This window comes from Laetiporus sulphureus (assembly GCF_001632365.1).
Source record: "Laetiporus sulphureus 93-53 unplaced genomic scaffold LAESUscaffold_28, whole genome shotgun sequence".
Classification (NCBI taxonomy): domain Eukaryota; kingdom Fungi; phylum Basidiomycota; class Agaricomycetes; order Polyporales; family Laetiporaceae; genus Laetiporus; species Laetiporus sulphureus.
Window position 1 is genome coordinate 318010 of NW_024468537.1, and position 26216 is coordinate 344225.

The 26216-nt window shown below is 46.1% G+C and overlaps 8 protein-coding genes across 8 annotated transcripts; 6 read left to right on the forward strand and 2 right to left on the reverse strand.

The window, feature by feature from the left end:
* Positions 1 to 1170: 1170 nt before the first annotated feature.
* LAESUDRAFT_737663 (uncharacterized protein) lies at positions 1171 to 4612 on the reverse strand (the record flags this gene model as incomplete). The annotated part of the gene is made up of 16 exons (XM_040910811.1): positions 1171 to 1447; positions 1472 to 1585; positions 1619 to 1793; positions 1818 to 1984; positions 2018 to 2063; positions 2088 to 2118; positions 2158 to 2227; positions 2277 to 2409; positions 2463 to 2642; positions 2703 to 2856; positions 3049 to 3094; positions 3149 to 3297; positions 3357 to 3451; positions 3591 to 3765; positions 3827 to 4192; positions 4508 to 4612. The coding sequence occupies 16 exons, from the start codon at positions 4610 to 4612 to the stop codon at positions 1171 to 1173; spliced, it is 2283 nt and encodes a 760-aa protein (XP_040762871.1).
* Positions 4613 to 5172: 560 nt separating this feature from the next.
* Positions 5173 to 5493, reverse strand: LAESUDRAFT_656523 (uncharacterized protein; the record flags this gene model as incomplete). The annotated part of the gene is made up of 2 exons (XM_040904624.1): positions 5173 to 5391; positions 5452 to 5493. 2 exons carry the CDS (start codon positions 5491 to 5493, stop codon positions 5173 to 5175), a joined length of 261 nt encoding a protein of 86 aa, XP_040762872.1.
* A 1108-nt stretch (positions 5494 to 6601) lies between these two features.
* On the forward strand, positions 6602 to 7482 carry LAESUDRAFT_715155 (uncharacterized protein; the record flags this gene model as incomplete). Its single annotated transcript, XM_040907120.1, has 5 exons — positions 6602 to 6629; positions 6761 to 6960; positions 7089 to 7156; positions 7276 to 7344; positions 7401 to 7482. 5 exons carry the CDS (start codon positions 6602 to 6604, stop codon positions 7480 to 7482), a joined length of 447 nt encoding a protein of 148 aa, XP_040762873.1.
* A 460-nt stretch (positions 7483 to 7942) lies between these two features.
* Positions 7943 to 8572, forward strand: LAESUDRAFT_781685 (uncharacterized protein; the record flags this gene model as incomplete). Its single annotated transcript, XM_040913854.1, has 3 exons — positions 7943 to 8244; positions 8302 to 8407; positions 8450 to 8572. 3 exons carry the CDS (start codon positions 7943 to 7945, stop codon positions 8570 to 8572), a joined length of 531 nt encoding a protein of 176 aa, XP_040762874.1.
* A 933-nt stretch (positions 8573 to 9505) lies between these two features.
* Positions 9506 to 9896, forward strand: LAESUDRAFT_617064 (uncharacterized protein; the record flags this gene model as incomplete). Its single annotated transcript, XM_040903228.1, has 2 exons — positions 9506 to 9718; positions 9771 to 9896. Coding segments are annotated over 2 exons (339 nt in total), but the record flags the coding sequence as incomplete, so codon positions are not given.
* A 4646-nt stretch (positions 9897 to 14542) lies between these two features.
* Positions 14543 to 17473, forward strand: LAESUDRAFT_737664 (uncharacterized protein; the record flags this gene model as incomplete). Its single annotated transcript, XM_040910812.1, has 11 exons — positions 14543 to 14806; positions 14862 to 14978; positions 15201 to 15235; positions 15341 to 15507; positions 15538 to 16058; positions 16108 to 16321; positions 16381 to 16523; positions 16551 to 16755; positions 16802 to 16915; positions 16944 to 17207; positions 17259 to 17473. The coding sequence occupies 11 exons, from the start codon at positions 14543 to 14545 to the stop codon at positions 17471 to 17473; spliced, it is 2259 nt and encodes a 752-aa protein (XP_040762876.1).
* Positions 17474 to 22613: 5140 nt separating this feature from the next.
* On the forward strand, positions 22614 to 24771 carry LAESUDRAFT_727382 (amine oxidase). Its single transcript, XM_040909209.1, has 8 exons — positions 22614 to 23069; positions 23126 to 23212; positions 23266 to 23429; positions 23543 to 23863; positions 23925 to 23981; positions 24046 to 24150; positions 24213 to 24477; positions 24543 to 24771. Exons 1-8 carry the CDS (start codon positions 22664 to 22666, stop codon positions 24674 to 24676), a joined length of 1539 nt encoding a protein of 512 aa, XP_040762877.1. The 5' UTR covers positions 22614 to 22663; the 3' UTR covers positions 24677 to 24771.
* Positions 24772 to 25033: 262 nt separating this feature from the next.
* LAESUDRAFT_727383 (uncharacterized protein) lies at positions 25034 to 25897 on the forward strand. Its single transcript, XM_040909210.1, has one exon. The coding sequence runs from the start codon at positions 25158 to 25160 to the stop codon at positions 25803 to 25805; it is 648 nt and encodes a 215-aa protein (XP_040762878.1). The 5' UTR covers positions 25034 to 25157; the 3' UTR covers positions 25806 to 25897.
* Positions 25898 to 26216: the final 319 nt, after the last annotated feature.

The following is a 26216-nucleotide window of genomic DNA, read 5'->3' on the forward strand; positions in this document are numbered from 1 at the left end:
AACATTTGTGAACAAGTCCTTCAGGTTGTACACAATGTGTTATAATATTCTCACCACTGCATAACATTGTGCATTATCTGAATATTAATGTAAATCATTCACAGCACTCTCATTTCACAATGTCAATCGTGTAGTAAAGCATTGTTTGACATTGTAAATTATCCAGAGATGATTGATCAACATTGTATTTGACTCCTGCTATATATATCCACATTGTCAATGATTCTGGAGCCATTATTTCCGCAGGTTGACACAATGTATTACAATATCCTCACTATTATATAACATTGTGAATCACTTGCAGATAATTGTGTATCATTCACGTCATGCTTGTTTGACAATGTCTTTCATCTGGTGGTGCATTTTTTGACATTGTGAATTACCCAAAGATGATTGATCAACATTGTATTTGACTGTTGCTATATATATTCACATTGTCAATGATTCTGGAGCCATTATTTCTGCAGGTTGACACAATGTATTACAATATCCTCACCATTATGTGAATTACTTGCAGGTAATTGTGTATCATTTACGTCATGCTTATTTGACAATGTCTATCATCTGATGAGGCATTTTTTGATGTCGTGAATTATTAAAAGATGATTGATCAACATTGTATTTGACTGTTGCTATATATATCCACATTGTCAATAATTCTGGAGCCATTATTTCTGCAGGTTGACACAATGTATTACAATATTCTCACTATTATATAACATTGTGAATCACTTGCAGATAGTTGTGTATCATTCATGTCACGCTTGTTTGACAATGTCAATCATTTGGTGGGCATTTTTTGTGACATTGTGAATTGCTCAGAGATGGTTGATAAACATTGTATTTGGCCACTGCTATATATTTTCCACATTGTCAATTGTTCTGCCAGCCAGTATTGACATTGTGCTTCATTTTACAGGGCTCTACAAAATGTGGTGCATCCAACTGAATCAAGTAGTAGCACAGTGTGCTTCAAGCTTCAGGTATATCTGAGACACATAGGCATCTCTCTTCTCATAGCTTGCAGGAACCTTGTATATAATGCAAATTAAAATTCAAGTTGTCAATAATTATCTGAGTTTGGATACAACATATCTTTTGAATTTTAGACCTTGGTACAGTGAAACCAGCCATAAGACAAGCATATAAATCTCAAGCACTACCTAAATACTACAAATCATCTTCAGGAATGTCAGACTCAGCCTCAACTTCATCCTCAGACCCTTTCTCTTTGATAGATTTGCACATTGCATCTGTAAAATCCTTGGCCCATTCTGGAACTGTGCCAGCCTTGTGCAGCAATGGCAGCCACATGGACATGAACTTGACGGAGAGTTTTTGAAAGATTGCAGCCTCTTTTTCAGCATAGGCATGAAGCCCACATGCCAGGGATGGAGAGACATCAGTGCATTTACCTGCATGCTGACACCACCATCTCACCTTCCACCTGAGATACTCAATCACTCGTTACATCTCCTCCTCCAGGAGTTGCTTCTCCTCAGCCCATCTATCTGCCTGTGCCTTTGTATGTGCCCACTCGACGTGCATGCTATCATTGTACTCACTGGTATTCGAGACCTCCTCACTGATAGCGGTCCCATCTGGGCATTTGACACACCAGATCCAGGATAGCTCATACTGGCCCTCTCCCATTCTATCATCATCACACCTTGGTCCAGAGATGTGCTTCTCTTCCAGAACAAGAAAGCGATTTGACCAGTCACCACCAGGATCAAGTACGGAGAGGGCAGCATGAGCGACACAATAGGTGGAGATCGCATGCTGGATCTTGTCTGTGAAACGCATAAATAATGTACGCATTCTCGTATTTGCTTTTTGTCCAGTGCCGGATACATTCATCTTGCGAAATTGACGGACCTCCATGAGAACACGACGTAACTGACGAATTTCTGCAAGTGCATCATCAGCTTGAGCAATGCGAAGCCGTGTCTCCTTCATGACAAGATTGCGCAATGCTTCGGAGCTTTGCAAGGCAACAGAAAGGGATGATGGCAACCATAGCTTCATATCGTTAGCTGCATAGTCTGACTCTTCTGCTATTTCTTCAATGCTGATGTACAGAGCACGTAGCTGTGCCGCTATGGGCATGTAAATGTCCTGCAACGTGCACCACCCTTGAATGCAATGATACAGCACATTCTGTTTCTGTTGAGAGTCAGCACGCATGGCGTCACTTTTTCTGATAGACTTGAGCTGTGATACATGGCTATGATGCTGTTAAATTTGGTACGGTGAGACATGATGCTTTTACATACACTTGACCTTCTAGCTCTAAGCTGAGCTGAAGGAATACACTGGCAGTCACTTCATGAGGTGCTACATGTCCACGAGCAGCTTCAGCGGCATCTTCTTGTGCCAGTTGTAGGTGGACTGCATTCATCGTCCACACTATATGCGCCATCATTTATGTTGTCGAGCAACATTGATATGTGAAGACGTACTGGAGGTTGGCTCTTCGAAAGGGTCAGGCTTATGATCGTGATTCTGCTGCCAAGCCTCATGAATATCTTCCCATTCCTTGATTACTGCTGGTACAAATGTATTCGAAAATCTGTTGAATATATCTCGGTGCTTCTGGCGCATTGAGACTGCCTCCTTGTATGAATTTTGCATGTGCTTGCCTGGAACTGTATCATGTGTGACATGAGAGCTTACGCGACCCAAGCAATGGAAGAACATACTGAGATTAATTATCTTTCCCCAATTCCATGCACCCCAATGATCGTCGAGTATCTCTTGACGCATCGCAGTTCCCATCTCCTGTACGCTCATTGCAATTGGATTCATGTGTGACCAGCTCAACTCGATGCCCTCACCATATGTGTGCCCCACATGCTGAACATAGTTGAGAGAATATCATGCATGGTTGGCGCTGTGAGCTGGAAGATGTTTTTTCGGTATTCCCCAGCGAATATTGATACGATCAAATTCGAGATGGAGGTCTTCATGGTATGTAGCATTTCGCTTCTGGAAGTTCTTGCTAAACTGGCATGCGATGTCATAGGTAAGAAAGAGCCAGAGGAGAACAAGCGATGTGAGGGTGGATAGAATGAGATAGTCGATGTTGCAGAATCTATCACTCATCAGGGTTTTACCCACACTGCAGAAAATGCGATAAGCGACTCACTTTTCTCTTTTCTGAAGGTCTCCGACTCCCTTCTTGTGGACAAATGCATGGCGGGCACAGAGCACAGCACTGACTCCAGATGCCAGGTAGCCTTCCTTGCAAAGATTTGCTTTGATTATTGCATTGTGCTCCGCAGTGCAGGTATTCTCCTGTGAGAATATGGCTGAATATGCTATTGCTCAGTGGGAGACAATGCTGCTGCACATACCTCCTCTAAGTGAGCATGTTGCTCAACATGCTTGAGATAGCACACTTCCTCCACGTAGTATGCCCAACCCGGTGACAGATGGACATCGGTCAAATCTCAGTCTTTGCAGCAGATGTGGAAGTTTGCGTCCACCATGAGAAATAGTACGTACAGCCAACTGGATTGAGCAATCTGTGTGAGAGAGAATGCATGATAAGATACACCTATATACTCACGAAAGTTCAGGAGGTGCACGCTCCCAGTCTTCCAGTAGATTGTGACCAGGATGGGGACAGGCTGGGCACTCCACGGTGAGCTCTCCTTCTTGTGTGGCATCAACACCATCTGGATCATGACCACGCACTGCTCTCTTCAACATCTTCATATGACGCCATATGCGGATGACGTGTGCCACTTGCTTGTAGCGATTCTATCAGCCGGCTCAGAAGACATTCATAATCATGAAGGTAATCGACCCTTACTGATACCACATGAGTGCCAGAATTGTTGGTAATCTGCCGAAGAGCTTGAAAGAAGTCGTAGAGATTCATCTTTCCTTGTAAAGTGAGATGGTGAAAGAATTCCAGAGCTTGAAATGTGAAGGTGGTCTGTGCTCGATCAGTACTTGCAGGGAACCAACCAACATGCAGAAGTTGTTGCCAGCGGTACGTGAGGCCCTCGTAGAGTCCACTACACTGACAGAAGCAGACCTTGATGTCGTGGATGCCGTTGATGTCACATACACAAAGCAGATATGGTTTGCTTGGACTTTGGCATGGTTTTCCTGCATGACCTAGTCGATAAATGTAGCTGAGAGATGCTAATGTTGTGCTCTCAAAAAACGTGTCATTCCAATGCTGAAATATGAGCGGGTTAAGATAGTAAGTAGGTTGAGCAAGAATGAATAATGTACCTCAATGCGGTGAAGCGAGAGATCAGAATGAGCACCAAGAATGCATGTCTTGCACAGAAGAGGCTTCCCGGTGCATTCATGACAGCGAAAGCTTCCTAAGCTTGCACAGTTCTGGCAGGTCTGATGAGAAAATGCATCTGCAAGCCCATCTATATGGATTAGCTCCTCCAGAAATGTCTGGCAAAAAGGCAGCCAATTCAAGATCTTCTCCTACACTTACGGTCAGCATAAGGGTTACTATCGTCAGCTGCTCACATACCGATGCACGTTTATCGCTATGATCTCTCTTTTTTTCCCCCTTCTCCCAAGTCCATGCTATCTGTGACATTGTCATCTGCAACACAAGTAGCTCCGTCCTGATCATTGTCTTGGACTTTCAAGTCAGGGTGCTGCACCGGCTTGACTTGTACGTGTCTCACTCATTGTCCTAGGCACCCACTCTTTGTCGTATGCAGTGTGTATGACCATTGAACGTTCGCAGACATGGTAGGCTTATCATCAGTGATGGTGACTCGGCGTGTTTTCTTTGCAGTGCAAGAGCACTGGGATGAGCCAGTACGTTTGCTTGATTCTGCCATGAGAGGGAATAATCTGGCAATGATGATGCATGCAGCAAGAAGCCGAAAAGTTGAGACTGCGCTGAGCACTAGCCTCACCGAGATGGGCCACATGTGGACTAACAACCAATAGCTGCCCAATTGCTATACATTGTGCATAGAGGGTGTTCGCGCATTTACATGCATCTGACAGTATCTCTGAATATAATTCAAATCTCATTGATTGGTCACTTTCTAGCAACATCACACATGTATCTAAGGTGATACTCATTCAAAGAATATAGAACCATACCTAGATGATGTCGGCTTCCCCATCAGACAGTAGAACAGGACAGCATGAACTTCGTTGAAATCTGCAGTGTGTTCGTTAGCATGCTTGACGTATTATCGACACACTTTGCACCTCATAATGATGCTCATTCGCTTTCTTCATATGATCTGCGATGCTATCTCTTGCTCGCACCCACTCAAACCATTCCATCTTCGCAGTATGATTGGCCTCGAACAAGCCATGGTCGATTTTGCGCAACCTCTGCCGGAATAGAGTGCGTATCACAGCGCGCATTATAAAGTCCAGTATCAGAGCCTTTAGGATGACATGCGATAAGTATCCCATCCTGATGACAACATGAAACACTCGACTCACCTTATCCAGCAAAGCATAGCCAACATGCAGAGCAGCCTCCATGTGGCACAATAATTGTTGAGTGCGAGAGCTGCCATGCGCCATGCCTGAAATATATATGAGCTTCGAGCTTCAAGGGTAGGATGTCAGCAGAATGTCAAAATGTATCTGATGTATTGAAAGACTGTCACGACGATGTCACTCCTTTCAGACTCAGATAATGTCGATAGTATATGCAAATCAGCTATGAGCGGTCTAGAATGACAGCATCACTGAGAGAGAGAGAATCTGAGCAGCAACAGATGGCGCACCAAGTCAGAATGCAGAACATACCAAGCCCAAGCCCCTTCCAGATTGGCCTCATCATGAACTGAAGTAGTAAGACATCACATCTTATGCAGAGAAAAGAAGAGGGATGGGCAGTACTCACCACAGTGTCGATGGCGGCTGAAGCATTCTCCATGCCATCTGTTCCTATCTGCATCCCTTCAGGTGTCCTGGCACATCCTGAAGGAATATAGCATAGTGATATTAGAGGGACTCAGATTGCAAAACAGTAGAGCAGGTTAATGTACCTCCGATGCCGCTCAGCGACTCTACTCAAGCACCTTGGAACCCATGCTGCAGAGGACTGTGATAGCTGCATTGTGGCCAGGTTGTGGTGCTGCCCATATCCAAAGCGAGGACCAGTGATGCACCAGATTGCACTGTATAGAAGAGCAGCTGAGCACACAGGTCACGATAGTGGAGGGACGAGCTGCAGAAGCGAGACCGTTGCAGCCAGGTTGCGGTGCTGCTCCAAGCCACAGCGCGAGAAGGGGGGCACAGACTGCCATAAAAACATGAGCGATTGAGTACAGAGGTCTGATGTTGGGGAGGACGAGCTGAAAATGGGGACCTGGAAGCAGGACGTGAAGTACAGAATCGTGAACACGGGAAAAAGAGATATCTCGGACAAAGAGAAAGGTGGCCAGACGCCCATGAGCAATGCATCACCCATAGTCACACCAGTCAAATAATTTCTAGGGTGAATGTTCTTTATGCGTACACTGAATACGAAAATTGCGAACCAATCTGATATGTCTCAGAAGAGATATAAAGTATGTAGATATGATGCGACCCACGACCCTGAGCTCAGACGAGGTTATTAGCCACCACATTGAGTGACACCATGTCATGCTTGTGGCTGAGCATGCACAGTTTGTGATCTTCTACCCTGGGCTTATTGTGAACGCAATCCATGCCTCGCAAGCGTAAATCCTGTTCACGGTGCCGTCAATAGATCACAGATTAATTATATGCATTGATTCCCAATTTTCCCACTCTCCAGCTCATAAGCCAGGCCACAGGGGTGTGTCACGCTCGGCGCTTGCTGGGTCCATACTCGCAGCCGCAGAAAACACCATCTTCACACTCCCATTGCAGTGCTTGCGGACGGAAAAATCCGAAAATGATTTCAAAAATCGTGTTAGCATTGCCCCGAGCAACCTTGACAAATTGAAGTGTTCTTGGGAAGAACCTCATGCTACAGTAAGGTTTGATGAGCTTGAACGACACTTCAGCCACCCGTCCAGTGCTTCGCGCGCTCACTCAACGTTGCAACATTCAGCGTCTGGCTTCATCTATGCACGCTCATACTACTGTGCACCATGAATCAGTTACTTGAAGATAGCAATGACTGGCTATTTTATGAGGAGCACCTTCCAGCAAGAACTTATTATATCAGGTCAATTCCGTGTACTACAATGACCGCTTTGTTGCTAATTTGTGCAGCCTCATCAGCCACTGTCAGGCACATCTGCGATGTCAGCAATATTATAATGCAAGCATTTGAGCCTCTCGCAGGAAGTTGAGCAAGAGGGATCAGGCCGCTGCGAGGGAGAAAATGCGTCAGAAAGCGCATGGTCTACGTTGGTGAGTATTCAGGAATCAGCATCGTGTTATTTTCATTTTATTCAACTGAAGCGCAGTGTGTATGACAATCCTATTGCTCGCAAGTCCAGTCAGCATGACCCAGAACGCACACTGCAAATGGCTCGTGTGGAGATCTAGCTATGGAAAGAATTGCAAGACCTCAAGTCCGACTTCATCAGGGTGCACAGTTCTACATGGCTGCATTTTTATCTGACGAAACTCGATGTCAGGAAGCAGGGCTTGCTCATTAGCAGAAGCACTGATCTGCATTGCACTTGCTGGCTTGTCGCCATCTATCATCAGGAATTTGAGCTTCTACAGCAGGGCGTGCACAAGTATGAACAAGCCATCACTGATCATGCCCTGACTATCTTCGGGTGAGGGTATGTGGCTTTTCTGGATGATCGTTATGGCTGCTTACCCAGAACAATGATATAGAGTGAATAAAACATATTTTAAGAAGGTCTACGGCTTTTAAACATCATTCTTCAACTTATGAGCATTGTATATCTAATACATCATCTGCAATACACTTCGGGAGGAGGAGCTGGGGCAAGTGACACCACTCGTGACAATCATCGAGGTGTCTTTCGAATCCATGACCACAGCCAGCTCGGAGTCCTCTGAGGAGGTTGACATCATGTTGAACATCGGTGTATCTGAGCCTGAGGCACTCGCCAAAGGCAAAGTGCATGCCATGGTCGAGGAAATGCAGAATGCAGCTGAAGGAGAGCAGCATAAGACATCAGAAGAATTGAGTGCAAAACCAAGCCCATACCTGATGCCGCTTCCGCCGTCACTGCCTTCAGCGTTGCTGAACCCGGAGTACCCACATAAGCTGATGCCGATGCCGGTGGAAGGCCTTCCCAAGCAGCGGGTACCTTCAATCAGAGAGGTCATGTAACAAGCCATGGATGAAGAATGGGCTGAAGGAGAAGTGGATATGCCAATGCTCAGCCCGACGCAGCACCACGATCACGATGCGGAGAGCTCGAGCGAGGGTGAGGGCCCGGGGACGCCTCTGCCAGATATTGTGGCATTTGCGATGAACATTGTCATTTCGGTGAGTGTGGGTATGCATGATGAGTCAGATTCGTGTGTGCAGATGCTTGGAAATGCAGTTGGTAGTGAGCCAGGGAAGGGACAGGAGCAGGGGCAGAAGGAGGGCGAGAGGCTTTTTAGTTGGGGCATCGGGATTGGGGGAAGGTTGAGCGGGCATGCAGCATAGCATCCTGCCTTTGCTGTCACATAGATCTTGTGAGTGCAGCAGGATGAGGGAGCATGAATTTACCTTAGGACATTCTGTACATATTTTGGCCCAAATTTGCATGCATCTGAGAGTGGTGCACTTTTTGTGTGATGGGCTAACTTCGTACTGCAAATGAATCAACATTGATCGGCACAGACAACCACGTCGACCATTCTGACTAGTCATGAGCATGCACATCGTTATCCTGCAGTGGCTACATACCATGGTTCCATGTAAAACAGGTATAGATGCTCCTCATCTTCTGAGGATGGTGGTGCTACAAAATAATATAAAAACATTCAGCCCATGAAAATGTCGAACTTACTGTTAATCTCTACCTGTCCGACAAGAGACCCCAATTGAAAGTGGAGTTACGCATGTCATGCTAGGGTGGAGAAAACTGGTGTTAGACTGGGAAAGGCAATGAAATCACAGCAGCGTACATTGACCGCTGCCAAGACTCGATCGAGCCGCTTATGCGCCCACGAACTGGCAGCCAGTTAAAATTGGCAAAGACAGAAAGTACTCGAAATGTCAGGCAGCAAATGCCGCGTGTGACTTGTGAAGCGGTCTGAGCTGTAAAAATGATTTCAGTGAGACCAATATACCACTCCTGCCTGGGATTGAGCAGCGCAGTGACAGGATGGACAGAGATGGAGATGTGGATGGAGGCATATGGAGAGGATGACGGCTAGAGGGGCAGGACATTCAGCTCACCAGTTAGAGATGAATATCACATTATCCATTTGTGCAGTTTCTGGCAATTGTTGCTGTACTTGCAGCCTGAGCATTGTACCTGGTAGAGTAGTGGCTTCAGCTGCGAAACGTTTTGAACGATTCGTGAGATACACCTGTGAATGCATCGCACATCTGTTCCTTTCCCTCACTGTTGCCAGTATGTCTGGAAAAGAATGGACATCAGAAACACAGAACATATGGCTCGAACACAGGAGGGCAGCATTCTTGAATGCTCAGGAGATCAAAACCACCTCCGCTTTCATGTTGTCCACCTCTGAAGCTTGGTTCAGTGAGTTTGGTGTTGATCCACCCACTGCAAAGGAGCTACAGCAGGTGAATGGCAGCAAAGAGGCTGCCAATGTCATTGTAACAGAAAAGACGAAGAAAGTACGTCAATGCAACTCACCTGATCATCACTGCTTCTGATGGAATCTTGCAGCACCTGCGATGGTGGTTTGATAACCATACACACATTACATCATCTGGCAGTGGTTCGAAGAAGGTGCTCGACTTGACAAAGGGCCACAAGCAGAGATTGCACGCGTATCAAGCCTATTACAAGCTCTATACGGAGAAACTATGGCCAATCATCGACAAAAAGTATGCGACATACCTCAGTACCCTTCCATCTGGCACTGGTCCTCACAACAAGTGGGTATGTGGCAATGAGCTTGTCAAGCAGCTACTCATGGAGGAGACAGAGGACATGAAGGCTGAGGTGGAAAAGTTCTGTGACGTGTCAAGTGTAGCACCATTTAACTTCGAAGATGAGGTGGACGAGGAGTTGCCGAATGAGGAACAGAGTGCGAAGCAGAAAAGGGTGAAGGAGATGTCCGAGTATGTGCCTTTTCTCTGGATGCTGTGATAACGTGCTCACTTTCAAATTAATGTGATTGACAACCTTGCATGCACGGTGAAAGTTGCTCTTGATAGAATCGAAGAGCAAACTGGGTGAAAAGTAACAATCATTTGCGGTGGCCTGCATCCGACGCTGAAAAAGATTAGAACTATGGCATATGTTACTCACCTCCACTTGGCTCATTCCGTCTTGACACCCGGAGTAACCAGATACCATACGGGGATAACGAGGGACTCAGGCCACACATTTTCGCAAATCATCAGCACTGATTGGATGGAGAAAGTGGAGATGCCCTTTCATGAGTTTGTACAGAGATGCTATTGTAAGTGCCCTTGGCTGTGTGCAGTGTGATTTGATCAAAGTACTAAATTCACTCTACAGTGCCTGATTGAGAGGTGAGACTGGGGTTACCCAACACGAAAGAAAGCTCCTCCACAAATGCCAGCGCTCCTGCCTCACACTCTGGCACTCTCAACTTCCAGCCCACTCATGCACCCTTGGAGTCTGTGGAAGCCTCAAAAGAGAATGAAGACTCACTCTTAGTTACAGCACATGCTGGCTCCCCACACGAGTCCTCACCAGATTCATATGAGTTTGACAATGAAAGAGAGCAGAATATTGCTGCAGTGCATGCACTGTTCAAGCAATCAGGCCTCAATGATGATCTAGCGAAGCTCAAGGCCAAGGTCAAGAAAGGGAAAAGGTGAGAGCATGGCAGATCTGAAGTATTAAATCAGACTTTGGCTATTGGTCACAGGTACGTCGGTAGTCTGCATAATCTTTTGTGATCTCACTAATCTATGCATTTCAGTCAGTTACTCGCTACCAGCATCGTGGATCCATTAGATTCTGCACAAGGTTCCAGTGTGACAGGCTCTACATCGACCTCTATTCAAGCACCTCCGCCGCTGATCACTGCTTCTACAAGCAGTGCTGCGCTGACTCCTGCTTCTGTGTCAACTGTTACTCCCATATCGACCCTTCTCTCTGTGACTAAGGACACTGTGCCGACCTTGTCCTCCATGACTAGCACTGCACCAATCTTGTCCTCCACAATTAGTGCCACGCTAATTTCTGTTCTGACACCAGTCTCTGCTTTTGCATCAATCTCTGTGCCTACCTTTGTTGCAGAGAAGCTGAGCATTGGTGAGGCTGGCCTTCCCACCTGGATACAAGATGCGAGACAATATTTCACCGGTGTTACCGGTGTTGAATCCTGGAAGACTCTCGTCAACTCATGGCTCACATTTGAATATCGCCTGGGCTACCCGAATGGTTCTCATGCAAACTGGCTGGCATCAAAGGGACGTCCGGAAGAGATCAAACAGTGGATCAAGGAAGCTCGTCCATACAAAGCGAGTGCAGTCACCATCAATGTGAAGATGATTTCAGAAACTTGAAAGGGTTGGTGGAGGAACATTCAGCCTGTCGGACGTGTTCAGAGTGTAGAGTGGCCGCTTTTACAGAATGTGGAGCAGGACTTGAATTGGATGGGATTGGACCGTGGTGGATGCAACGGTATGTTCATGGTCATTGTTTCGTTGTCGTGGTGGGTGGCAGCAGCTCACTCAGACGCACAAGTTGTCGATGTGACACTTGCTGTTGAAGATGTGCTATGGGTGCTTGGACAGCTGGCCATGCATGACACTCGAAAGCGTTCTGCTACAGATAGTTCTGGATCCCCAAGCAAACGAGCACGTATGTCCAACTAATACCTCGAGATCTACCTTTGTTCATTTTGAAAAGGATGAACTGGCAAACTTAACACTGTCATGTACCTACAATGTTTTAAATTTTGCGTGGCTTCAATGTAGCCATGATGTGCTCAAAAATGTGTGCGAAGCTATGGTGCCCAGTTAGATATTTTGTTTATAAAATAGATATGTCCAAATTTAGCTATCATCATCATGTGACTGAATGTAGCCTGTCTTATTATGGTCTTACATAATATTTAGATATTTTTATTGCATTATCTGAGTCGTGACGTGTCAATGGCGTGAGACTAAGCTGAACTGAGCTGAGCTGAGTGACATAACTCGCTGTTAACTTAAACATCTGAGTTTTCTTAAGGTGAGTCATGACTCAACTCGTGAGTCCACCATAGATAAAAATGGACATTTGGAAGTAAGTAGCTGACCGTGTCAGAGATGTAATAGTTCAAAATTTAACAATAACTATGAAATTCAATGCATTGCATCACACTGAGTATGCAGTCTCATGATGATTTCTCTTACATTGACCAATAGAACACAGCCATCATATTATATAATGCCATCAGATGAGTCAGCGAGCTGTCTGAGTTGAGAACTCAGCTTGGCTTGACTCTCTAAGTTGAATGACTCAACATGCAAGTTGAGCTGAGTTTGCGAGTTGGGCTCAGCTTATTGATCACACTATGTGTCAAGCCTGAGCAATAATGAGAGATGATCTAATATGAATAAATGATAATGATGTTATAAATTTACATCGATAATTGAACTGCAGACACAAAGTACAGTTGCCTGTAACAAGTCTGGAGCTTAGGCCAGGCTGAGCTCAAACTGAGCTCAAGCCCTGTTAGAGGGCCCAGCTAGCAATTCTGGTAAACTTGAGTCTGCTGAAGCTGAGCTGGGCTCTGAAAAATACTAGTGATTATATAATGTCATCGTATAAGTTGATGAGCTGTCCAAGTTTCAGCCTAGCTTAATCCCTTAAGTTAACATGCGAGTCAAGCTGAGATCATGTGTTGAACTTAGCTTGTCACCCACACTGTTGAGATGTGTATTGAATAATTCTGAATTAGGTGTTCTTGTGGCGTGACCAAGCTTAGCCCACTCTACTATGTCCTTTTTTAATTTAGTGAATTTGTTGATTTATTCTTTATAGCTTTGAAGTCTTTCAGTTATCTCAGAAAAAAATTGAATAACTTTGATTTGCCTCTCACTGTGGTATAGCTGAAGCTGATCTGCGATATTATGTCTCTTTTATAACATAATTGTGCATTATCACTGAACAAGTGTGCTGTATTTTAAGCAGATTGATGATTTTCAATCCACATTTAACATTATAGATTATGAAGCTCTCTTTAAATGATATTATTCGCAAGAATGATCAACACCTGCAAGCAACTAAAATATACAATATAATCAAGATCTTGCATTGCAGTGTGCTTGAGGGCTAACACATTTATTCATGTCATCAATAGCACTACATTTTAGGCTGAATCACATTCTCGATTTCCTAGGATGCACAATGTGAAACAATCTTTCCCTGGACCTATTACAATGTGCATACAATCATTTACACAGATGATCTACAATGTTCAAAACCTCAATGCATTGTCAATTCTCTGGGATGCACAGTGTGAAACAATATCTTTCTTATTGTATTACAATGTGCATACAATCATGTACACAGATGATCTACAATGTTCAAAACCTCAATGCATTGTCAATTCTCTGAGATGCACAGTGTTTTCTAGTCTTACTACAATGTGCATACAATTATGTACAATGAAGACTTACAATGTACAATAACCTCAAGGACTTGTTCACATTCATTTTAGCACAGTGGTGAGTGATTGTACTACAATCATGGGACCCACTAGTGCCCTGTCTCGCATCTAAGTCGCACTCACTGTTATCACATTCGCTGTTTCTGTGCTTGCATAATGTCCTCAGTATGTCGTTCCAGCGCCCTAAGGCATACTACCGAAACCTTCGCCTGGCTGAGAAAAGCACGACGACGATTTATCCTACGCCCTCCACACTACCATCCTGTTCTGGCTTGTCCTCGAAGTGAGTTGACGATCCATCTAGTTCAATTGTCCCATCAAAGCATAGCGCAGATGACAATGACCCTGCGAACACCCACTTGATCGAGCTGTCACTCACATGCAAGACTCGATGTCCCAATGGTCTCAAAACCTTATTCTTGCCTGGCCCAGAGATGATCTTAACCCTACCTGGTCATATCCACTACACTCAAGCAGACCTCGGACGCAGACGCTGAGTGCACCATGATCCGAGACCATCATCGCCAGTGCACTCCCTTTCACCTTCCACCCATGATACCTTTGGCGGTCTCGCAGAACTTCCTGGGCACAACTCCATGTTCGATGCAGTCCACGTCACTCATCTTCAGGAACCCCCCGATCTTCGACGTGCACACGAACTGCGGAAGAAGGAGCGGCAATGGCAACGATGGGCAACAGAAACAATACTGTCGCTTATTCAGCCAAATCTCGAACTTCTCCATCAAACACGCTCTCTGTGACATATCAACTGCCATCTCGACAAGCTTTGTAGCTGTGGTGGCTTCCACGTCAGAAAGGTAAACATTGTTTGCGTTTTTTTTGAACGTGAGTACAGTTCATGAACGTTCGTGCACTGGTGACTGACATTTCATCAGATCTTAAGAAAATTTCAATCAACACCTGTGTATGCTCTCCGGTGGCCCTGCAACTCATTTTGCGTGGACTATTTCCATGTGCACCACAAGTTCTGACCCTCACAGTAGACGTGAACTTGCTCCACTTCATTCGGGAGCTGTTCGTGAGGCTTTCTCCAAACAATAGTGCATTCTGCGCGACATTGGAGGCTTTTCTTGGGGAACACAATTATAAGCTGTCTACGAAGGTGTGTACGAGCTTCAATCAGTCTTAGTTTTCGGGTACCTTACTAATTGAAGTAGGAGTCATTGCGGCGCCACTTCGGCAATGTGCTCCTTTGGTACTCGAACCTGATCAATGCAACAAGTCACACTATTCAATCATGCATTGAGGCCTCTCGTGCGAACCTCCTCAATATGGTGTCATCCCATGAACAGTCTTGTAATTTGGCAGGTTCATCAAATCGTCATATGTCCCCTCTTCCTTATCATCATTGGCTCATGTTGATGTCATAATTTACAGAAACTTCACCTTCATTACAAAGCAGTAGAGGAACCAGTGTGGCATCTACAGCAGAATGCTGTGAGGCTGATTGCAGCTATGAAGTTGATTGGTCCTCTTCCGAGGAACCTTCTGCCAAGGACGATCGGTCGAGGCCCAGCAAGTATCTCAGAGTGTGATGCCCTCTGTGCTTTGGAGGCTCGTACTCACACAGGGAAGATGGCATGTGCATATTTTTATAGTGACCAATTGGCTCTTACTGATAGATTGTCATGTTCAGGCCTAACTTCCTCATCTGTCTGGATGTGTGCTTTACCCAGAAGCGCAGAAAGGGCAAAGGTGATGAATGCGATCTTCCCAGGCAACACCCTGACAGTGTCTTCATTTCTCATGAAGACGTGCAGGAGATGGAAGATTATGTTGAGGAATGTCGTCCATCTCACCCAGGTCACAAGAACAAAAATTGAACTGCGTCAGCCACAGCATCAGCCAGTGGCGATGACGACGGTTATGAGGGGATGCTCACGATTCTGAAGTCTGTCCTGGATGGCTGTCAAGACTCCTTCCTTGCCACAGTCGAGAAGAGGGAGAAGGCAAGCATGCAGTTCTTCGTGGACACTGGGCTCATGGCACTTCTCTGCCATCATGACCGCGTACTTTGGCTTGTCAATATGACTTTAGTGGGTGAACGGCAACATTATGCGCTCACGTTGATTCAATGTTTCTTTGAACACTTACCTATCTCGGCAGTCATAGGTGTGCTGTATGACATTGCCTGCCAGCTTCACCGAAGTTGTGTGAAGTGGGGCTTCCTGCAGGACTTTTCTAATCGCATTTTGTTTGTGATCTCAATATTCCATGCCTATGGTCATCAGTGGCCCTGCCAGGTCATATATCATCCACGAAAATGTGTCGGATTTGGCCTAACGGATGGAGAGGGCTGTGAGCACTTTTGGAGCGCAATCAAAATTCTCATACTGAGCCTGCACATATCAGGGGTAAGCATATCTGTTAGTGCAGTATTCGAGACCTAACGCATGCTTTCAGTATCACCAATGGCTGTTCACCATCGACACCCAAGTGAAGCACTTGGATGAGCAGTCACTGCGATCGCTTGAGCATTGGCTTGGGAGGAAGTGGGCCAGTTGTCGATCAAAAAGGATGGCTGCTGAGGAAGAACTTGACAAGTGCAAAGTCCGAACGGATATACTGTGCAAGCAATGGGCAGAGCAGATAAAGCAGCAGACAAGGCCAATGCTGAGTAAGTCATTTCCACCTCTCTCGCTGACAATGATGACAAACAAGCTCTATACAATTAAGAACGATCAAATAACAAGGCTAAAGAAATGATTGAGAACATAATCGTGCTGCAGAAGGTCCTTGACAACCACAAAGCCACAGTGCATGAGCTCGAACAGCGGCTCATGGGGGATATTGACCTGCTTACAATCAGCGAACTCAACGTGCAATTAGACGAAGCATGAGACAAGCGTACCGTGGTCACACAAGCCATCACACGTAAGAAAGCTGCCCTCAGCATTGATGATCATGCAAGGCTCACCGCGCTGGCTAACAACTCAATTTTGCAGATTTGCATGAATGCGCGCACTCTGAAGTTGTGCATACGTGAACGTTTACCACAACGAAAGTTCGAACTTGAATGGTTAGAACGTTCATACCGACAGACCATTAATAGTGAGTCCTCTTTATGAATCACATTCTTCTGCTGAATCTCTCACAGATAGAAAGCTGACAAGTCACATGGAGTCTGCGGTCAAGCGTCGAGAGCCTGGTATCTTAAAGCTCACGAAGACATACAATAAGCTGTGCAAGGACCTCTCCGACTTGACGAAAGGTCGTCGAGCCCCCCCGTTTTGCCATAGCCCCTCGCCCAATTGAAACAAATGTTCTGTTTAAGCTCAACGTCGATGATGATATATGGCAGGATATTGGCCTGGACGATGAAGTCGAAAGCGGCCCAGTCCCACCTTGGCTTGGTGATGAGAAGGTACGTGTTGGTATCAAGAATCTTTTATTAGTGGACCGCTGCAAGGAGGAGGAGGCGAGATTGCAGGAGAAACGCTGTGCAATGCAGAAATGGTTGATGGAGCAGTGGAATTGCCTGGAGCATGCATCGGGTGATGCTGGTGAGTTTTTTTAGTGTTTTTTTGCATCTTTTTCATTGCATTGCTGCACAGGAGATGACGAGGACCTCAAATACCAGCTCGATCTCTGGCGTCATCATCTGTGCAACCTATGCATGACATGGCAGGGGCAGGTGTGCTTCATACCATGTGCGCGTGAGATGCCAGCCTCCTGGGATCCCTCACAAGAACAACTTCATGATGCCGCCGTGTACCAAGTCACTGGGGCCTGGGATGAGATCGACGATGATAGCACCACTAAAGAATGACAGCATGAAGCAACAACAGAGGATATCGACGATGAAGAATGTGATTTCAACTCGTCAGAGGCTGATGAAGAGGAGGTTGAATTGTTGGATGCAGTCGAGGACATTACATTCACTGATATGTATCGAATGTCCAATCATTTGGGTGAGATTGATGACCTTTTTTTCCCTTCTATAAGCTTTTTTGAGGTCATAGTGGCAGTTCATGCAAGTCTTGTCTCTTATCGACTTATAGTATACATACATTGTATTGTCTGTGAAATTGTAGAACATTAATTGATTTTCTCTAATAATTAAGATGCAAATGATCAGTTCAGGGTATACTTTTAGTTCAGTTTATCTGGAGCTGAAATTGTGGAGGGAAATCATGAACCTTCTGTATGATGGACACCTCCATGTAGGCCATAAGCTAGATAGAGATTAAAATTTAGTTAAATAATTCAGCCTTTCATATTATATGTTAATGCACACAAATCTGAGAGAACAATAATATGGACAGTCCTTTCATGCATATGGACTGCCCATGTGGAACTGATGAACATGTTCAACACAGCGTGGTGTTGACCTATTGAGCATATAATCAGTTCAATTTCATAATGTGAACAGTCATCACAAAGCATGGTCAATCCAATTTAATGATGTGGACAGTTCTTACAGACCATAACACCTATGGATTGACCCAAAACTAATGTGGTGCATCCAATCTGATGACTTGGGCAGTCCTTATAAATATTATAACACCTATGGATTGACCTAAAACTAATGTGGTGCACCCAATCTGATGACTTGGGCAGTCCTTATAAATATCATAACAGCTAGGATTGACCCAAAACTAATGCGGTGCACCCAATCTGATGACTTGGACGGTCCACACAAACTATCATGACAGCTACAGATTGACCCAAAATTAATGTGGTGCATCCAATCCGATGACTTGGGTAGTCCACACAAACTATCATGACAGCTACGGATCGACTCAGAAAGAATGTGGCAGCTGTCCTCTGATCTTCTTAGATGTACTAGTACATTAGACTATGTAATCTCAAGTGATGGTTCAAAAAAGCCTTGCCCTTGCATAGTATGCACAAAATTCAAGCCCAGGATTTGACAAAAATTAGCAGCTAATATTGCTGCAAATAGCCCATTTGGTACTGCCCAAATGACCCCCTGACACCACGTGACAACACTGATCATTGAGAACATCCCATAAAAAAGTCAGTAACAGCCCAAATGTCACATCAGAAAATGGTCAGTCCATGACATTATATAATGGTCACACCAGTATGACCATGCACAATCCCAACTATGGTACCTCCCAAAGGACCCACCAAGTACCCAAATGTATGGATATACCATCCTTGAGAAAGCTCTTAGCTTGAACCATCATGGTGAAATAGTTCAAGCTAAGAGCTTGAGATGAGGGGGGACCTGAAGTGATGAAGGAAGTGATGTGGAACAGAGCCCTGTCCTGGGCAGATGTATCTCTGGGAAAAAATGTGCAGCTACCAGTGATAGACACTTGGTAGGGGTGTAAAAGGTCCATCTTATTCTAATGTCATGGCACGCCGATAACAAAGATAGACAACCCAAACAATGAGTCCCCTTGGGGGTCTCTGGGTAAAAGCCTACAATGACGAGCTGTGGCGATACGACATGTCCACTAATGAGGCTGCAGTTGCTGTTCACAGAGAAGACTTACTGGTGAGGCAAGGGGCACTATCACAAAGTGTGGGAATGCAAATAGATGTATAGCACACTGAGAGTGTCTGGTATGACCCCTCTGTGATGGTAGTGCTGGACGAAGGAGAATAAGACTGGAGTCTCTCCTCGTTAGACCTGGTCGTTATATACATGATTGTTGTGCTACTGTACAGTACTACCTAAGCGAGTCACACGCTATTCTACTGGTCAGTGCTACAATCATACGACATGTCCTAATTATCCTGATTGGCTGCCTCATAATAACCCATGGAGGCGGAGCTCTCTTTGAGCACACAATATTGCATCATGACTATGGCAACATATGATGCAATGCCGAGGGGCTCAGTGTTACGTGACAATGCCGAGAGAGATCCGAGGTCATGTGACTAGATGCCTTGTTATCTTATCTCCCATTAGGTCACGTGATTCTTGTGCGACGCGAAATGATAAAAATAATATGCTTCCGATAGCATTTGTTCCTTTAATGACTTATCAGGTAAAAAACCATGACAGAAACCATACCTTGAACAATGTAAATTCGAGGGATATTTCGATGCCGATTTTGCCAATGATTGAAAATCGATCTCAGGATATGTTTTCCTGGTAGGCATGGGTGCGATAACACTGTCGCATTATCTATCATGGAAGCTGAATATACGGCATTTGCTCAAGCTGCAAAAGAGACGGTATGGCTGCGAAATCTATTCAAAGAAATAGGTTTTGAACAGACCGAACTGGCAATTTTGAACAGTGATAATATGAGCGCTATATCAATTGCGAAAGATCCACAATTTCATGTGAGATCAAAGCATTTTGATATCAGACATCATTATATTCGAGAAAAGTTAATGATGGATTTATTGAGGTAAAATATTGTTCGACAGGCGATATGACCGTGGACATCTTTATCAAGCCTCTTGCCAAGCCCCGGCATCAAAAGCTCATGGCATTATTAGGGATGCCCGTCGGCTTGAGGGGGAGTGTTGTGAATGCCCGGAGGAAGCAATCCAAGAGCACCCAGTGAAGTCATTGTGGCTGGCACCACATTACATAATATTTTCATATCTGTACTTATATATATGATAATCTGAATTAGGGAGCTCGGCATACAAGCCCGAGCTCTCCTTGCCCCACTCGCTCATCCTGCTCACTCGCTGTCCTGAATTCTGGTGAACTCTACAAGGGGTTTTCACAGTTGGCTTTCGTGTAGCTTTCGAGACAGCTTTCATGTCCTGGCTTTCACGATGCCCGAGGCTATTGCAGAATTTGCTGAAAGCGCCGCGCTGAGCTTTGAACAGCCCCTCAAAAGCCGCTTTAGACTCGATGCCTAGCTGACGCGTCTTTCGGCAGAGTCCCAATATATAAGAGTTTGAGTCGTGCGTCTGTGGCTGCAAACCTTCCTGTGGCATCACGTGAATCTGGCAGACCTGTCACAGACAGTGACTCACAGCGGCAAGCACATCTGTTACTATCGAGTGCTAATAGAAACGTTGCTCAATGTCATTTTAAAATAACATTAAACTGTGACTAAAGAAATGTTTTAAGTTAACGAAAAACATTTATATGGTTTTTTGTCATTGAATTTTTGAGTTGTGCAAGGTGCATTAGCTTTCCAGTGTTCTATCACTCTTCGTCACGCTATAATCACGTGATGCTGCAGGAAGGTTTGCAGCCACAGACACGTGACTCAAACTCTTATATATTGGAACTCCACCGAAAGATGTGTCAGCTAGGCATCGAGTCTAAAGCGGCTTTTGAGGGGCTGTTGAAAGCTCAGCGTGACGCTTTCAGCAAATTCTGCAATAGCCTCAAGCATCGCGAAAGCCAGGACATGAAAGTCGTCTCGAAAGCCGCACGAAAGCCAACTGTGAAAACCCCTATTGAGAAATCTGATATGTTTTCAGAGCTTGCACAATCATCCTCATTCCAGCATGCAGTTATCGATAGACTAAATAAGAAAAACAAAACTTACTGAAACAGAATTGTTACAGGAGACATGGTGCCATTTTCAAGTGTGTAATATGCTTAGCAAATGATAATTAGATAGTCAGATTCTAGTTCATTATTTGCATTGGTCGCAATTTGCAATAGCAAAATTAACATCTGAGACCATACATGGGATCATGCAAAATTCTACAGGGCAAATTCAAACTTCATAGAATACGCGTAGTCACAAATAATGGAAATATAATTGTAACCCACGCCAATCCGTTATGTTTGAATTTTTTGCGAGAAGTGTGATACTCCCAAACTATGGTTTGTAATATACCACAGTTTCATTGTGGCTATCATATTCTAGATTTGCGGCAGCACATGTAACGTCCACTTATTATGGTTGAAGGTTGACTATCTAATTATCATTTGTCACAGTATATAGCACCCTCGAAAATACCTCTATGTCTCCGGTGTGTGGCTGAAAGTATCCGCAAGGCGCTGATGCTAAACCGGATGTCTCCGGCATCGCTCTGACTCTCTGTCTCGTACTTGCTCATTGGCAAGGGCACTATCTCAAGTGAATGATGTGCTTGAACTCCGTAGAGCTGGCATCTGCTTCTTATCGTTGTTGTCATGTGCGAAGTCGACAGCAACTCACTGACTGAATATTAAAATAAGTTTGACATGTCGATGCTCTCAGGTTCACTATTGCCTCGACAATGCTTATTTGTCATTTCTGCATGCCAAGGCTCTGAGAACGCCTAGGCTACCTCGAAATTTATGCGATCTACGTGGACAGCCCAAGATTGAAGATATGCGACACTCGTTATCTCTGTTGTGCGAAAACCCGTCGTCGATCATGACCGCAACGTACTGAACAAAGAAGGATCTGCACATTGTCTGTATGATGAGCTATCGAGTGGCGTGATTTTTATGCCGTGGTAAGAACGCTCGTAAATGCTATGCCATATACGTTTCTTATTGCTTGATAGGGGGATCTCAGGCTGCTATTCCGTTCGGAAGCTCATTTAGCGCGTACTACCAAAGATATGGGCTGACGTAGTTTAAGGCACTAGAATCAAATGCATGGGGAGACTTTGGGCCGACAATAACGGCACGTCTTCCGCTGCATATTTCCGCGGAGAACTGGCGAAGTAATTTCACGCAGCATTAATACTGCGATCACGACGCGTGTTCATGCTACAGCCGGGTTTACACGAGCACATGTAACCGGTTGTAACCACGTAGCTGCCTCACAAATAGACGTTAAAGCGAATGGTAAACGTCATCCGCAGCGGTTGCCAAATCGACGCTGCACGGTCCAGGCACAGAACTACATGTGGGCGGAATTCTTGGTGAGTAATCTCACCTGGTCCGTTTTCATGACGCCTCGTGCACGGAAACTGGCTTCGACTGTTGATTGAATCCGTGCTTCCATTCGGATCCCATGTTTCGATTGCACTTGTCTTCCACGCTTATAAAAGGCGGCTGCGGCGTTCGAAGGTCGCCCATCTCGTTGATCTCGAGAAACAGTCCATAATCCTCGCTGTGTCTAAGATGTGGTGTGCGATTCCGTCCATATTTGCTGTGCTGCTCGGGTTCGTAACTTCCAGTTTTGAGCTACCGGTACTTCCTGTCTCGCAGGATATTCTATCCCTGCCCTCAATCGCGAGAAAAGATGCAAAGGTGCTCATCCTTGGCGGCGGCGTCTCTGGTGTTGTGGCCGCACGCACACTACATGAGCAAGGAATCTCCGACTTTCTCGTAGTGGAAGCGCGTCACGAACTTGGGGGCCGACTGATGAGTCATAGCTTTGGCTCACCCGGCCGTCGATATACAGTAGAACTCGGTGCCAACTGGGTGCAAGGAACGCAAAGCGGATATGGACCCGAGAATCCCATATGGAGTCTTGCGAAGAAGCACAACGTCAGCACACGCCCAAGCCACTATGTCACAAGTCTCAGTGCGTCATCGCCAATGTTTACTATAATTGACATCCAGCTGAAGTTATTCTGGAAGCCACATACGATGACACTGGTGCTGTGGACTACCTTGATGTGTTTGACGATGCCGTAGGGAGTTTCGAGCGCCTCGTGGCATCCGCAGGTATGTCTGACGAGCCTCTCTCCGCGGGGCGTGCGTTCACGAGGCCCTGATAGGTAGCCGGGTTCCGAAAAGGCTGGTGGACATGACCGCTCGCAGCGGCTATTCGCTGACAGGTGCCATACCTATCTCCCGCCACGCGATGGCGTCCGAGTACTATCAATTTGACTGGGAGTTCGGCACTACGCCGGAGGAGAATTCCTGGCTAGCCTCATCCTGGGTGCATCTCTTCGCATAACCCGATATCTCCTTGCTTGTGATGACTTGACGATGAGTCCACCGGCCGGGAGGTCGGCTCCCGAGTTTTACCACGTTGCTGATGTTCCTGGATAGGCGCACAACTACACGTTCAGCCCAGACTCGGGAGGGTTTTCTGACGACAACCTCTTCTCCATCGATGAGCGCGGATTCAAGGCATTGATACAATCGGAGGCTGACGCATTCATCAAACTGAACCAGCTTCGCCTGAACTCGACAGTGAAGGTGATATCCTCGTCCAAGAGAGGAGTAACGGTCACTCTCGTCGACGGAACAATATTGAAAGCGGACTACGCATTGTGTACGTTCAGTCTGGGAGTACTCCAGCATGGAGATGTGGCCTTCGAACCTGCCCTGCCTGCTTGGAAGCAAGAAGCAATATACAGCATGACAATGGTGACGTCCGCCCGAGGAATCTCCTTCATCATAGCAGGCACTGAACCCTTGGTGCGTGCAGGGCACCTATACGAAGATCTTCTTGCAGTTCCAGGAGAAGTTTTGGTTCGACACCGAGGTGCGTCAATAAGTCCGGGTTGGTTCACCAAGTCCGATCGCGATGATTATGCACTCATCCGCAGATGGCACTGTATGCCGATTATGAACGCGGTCGGTACCCAATCTGGCAGAGTCTCGATCATCCGGACTTTCTTCTCGGCTCTGGGATCATATTCGTAACAGTAACAGTAGGCTGCGTTAACCAGCTGACACTGACGCTTCGCGGGCTGAACCATTGTCTATCATTCAGGGCGAGTACTCAAAGCGCATCGAGTCGTTGCCGGACTCGCAGGTGCAAGAGGAGGTGCTTTCTGTTCTGAGATCGATGTTCCCTGACCGAGACGTGCCTGAGCCGTTGGACTTCTACTTCCAGCGGTGGCACAGCGACCCACTGTTCCGTGGAGCGTACTCCAGTTGGCCTGCGTCCTTCCTCAGCGAGCACCAGGGTAACCTGCGTGCGAATGTCGACGAGAGGTTGTGGTTTGCTGGTGAGGCAACTAGCAGGAAGTACTTCGGTGAGCATCGCTGGAAGTTGTCTTGCAACCCGTGCAGGTTGCCCATCGTTAATCATATCACCTAGGTTTTCTCCATGGTGCATATGCTGAAGGACTGGACATGGGACATACTCTGGCAGAATGCATCAAGGGTGGAGGTTGCCTTGGACTGGAGCACATTGAGCACGTCCAGAATGCGAGACCCTATGTCGACGCGTGAGAGTGCAATGTCTATTACCTGCCAGACTTTCATGCCTAAGCTTGTACAATTGTAACTGTAGCATTTCCACATCCTTGAGGTACCAGCTTGGCCAACTTTGTTGCGGCTGTTCATCGACATCTCTCTAGACCGGGAGCGGCATTGTTATTTTAGACGCCTTGCGAAGCAACTTGCTTTGACAGCTGCCTTACTTAAGGCATGCTTGGACTTCGTAGATCAACCTGTGCTACAATTTTCGTCTCAACCACTTCCCACCCCTACATCGAGGTAAGCACTTTATGTTATAATATAAAGATTCCCTTCATCTGTCTCAGACTCTCATCCTGACAAGCATTGAATTTTCGCTCTCCTGCATAGTCGATCGTATAACGTCGCAACCTCTTCTCACAATCAGCACCTCGTTGATGCGCCCAAAAGATTACCTTGCCAACTTTGGACTATTATTCGGCTTGGGAGACTTTACGCTTGAGTTGCGACTCACATGCATTGCGAGGCGGACATCCACCAATCTCACCGGGAAAACTGTGTCCATTCAATGTGTCAGGATACCCGCAGACGGTTCTCCACCTCACTTGCTCATTCTCCATACGATTGGCACCGGCAGAGTGCCAGCGCCAGACTGGTTCCTCGGTCACATCCCGGATGTGAGGCGCTATTGGCCAACGCCAAATGCATGGTCATTCCGCGACCACTGCCGCAGACTCCAGAGTCGTCGCAGGCGAACAGGTTGCGGGAGTCGATGGCGTATATTATGCGTTCACTAGCTTCGCGCTCGATGACCTCCCTCGCTCCGCGTCGTTCCCCAGCGCCTGTGGGGACGCGTTCACCGCCAAGGTCTCTGGACCCTCGGAACCCATGTCACGGGATGGCGGTTGGGTGGACTATCTCGATGTATAGGAGGACCTTGGAGTCGTACGCGTTCCGGCGCTGGATGAAACTTGGCCTTTTCGACGAGAACGGCGAGACCATTCGCAGGCCGCCTGGATGCCCTGAACGTCCTGAACGTCCTTCCTGGTTGATCAGTGCTGCATTCTGGTTGATAATTGCCACTGTCCTATACTATCACCTCCGGGAGGATTTGACATTCTTTGCCAACTCGGAACGGGGGTTTAAGGAGGAGAAGATATAGTGACCAATGCAGTTGTTATTAACGTTAATATTAGAAGTGTAGAAAAGAGGTGCTTTGGTAGTGGCCTTTGATACCGTGATAGCAAGACTCAGAGGAAACGTACGCATGCACATAGAGAGGATCCAGATTAACGTTTCTCGTAAGGGTCGGCTCTGATCACATGGCATTATATTGCATTAATAGCGCATGCAATATAGCGGGCCCTTCAGTCACGAACCAAGGCCATCTGACCCCGGTGCCATGTGCCATTGAAAGAGTCGGACCTGTGCGCGGTGATCTTGAACGACTGCCTAGTTCAGATATCTGGAATGTTTTCAAATCCTGCAGCTTCCGCGGCGTTGAATCAAGGTCAGCGCGTAACATCAATGAATGGAACGCCGTCATACGTAGATGGTTAGCTCACCTGCAGAT

Excerpts from the sequence above, each read along its gene's own strand:
- LAESUDRAFT_727383 (XM_040909210.1), top strand. The coding sequence starts at position 25,158 with ATGCATTGCGAGGCGGACATCCACCAATCTCACCGGGAAAACTGTGTC.
- LAESUDRAFT_727382 (XM_040909209.1), top strand. The coding sequence starts at position 22,664 with ATGTGGTGTGCGATTCCGTCCATATTTGCTGTGCTGCTCGGGTTCGTA. Across the intron at positions 23,213-23,265 it reads GCGCCTCGTGGCATCCGCAG|GTAGCCGGGTTCCGAAAAGG; the intron begins GTATGTCTGACG and ends AGGCCCTGATAG. Across the intron at positions 23,864-23,924 it reads CAATATACAGCATGACAATG|GGCACCTATACGAAGATCTT; the intron begins GTGACGTCCGCC and ends TGGTGCGTGCAG.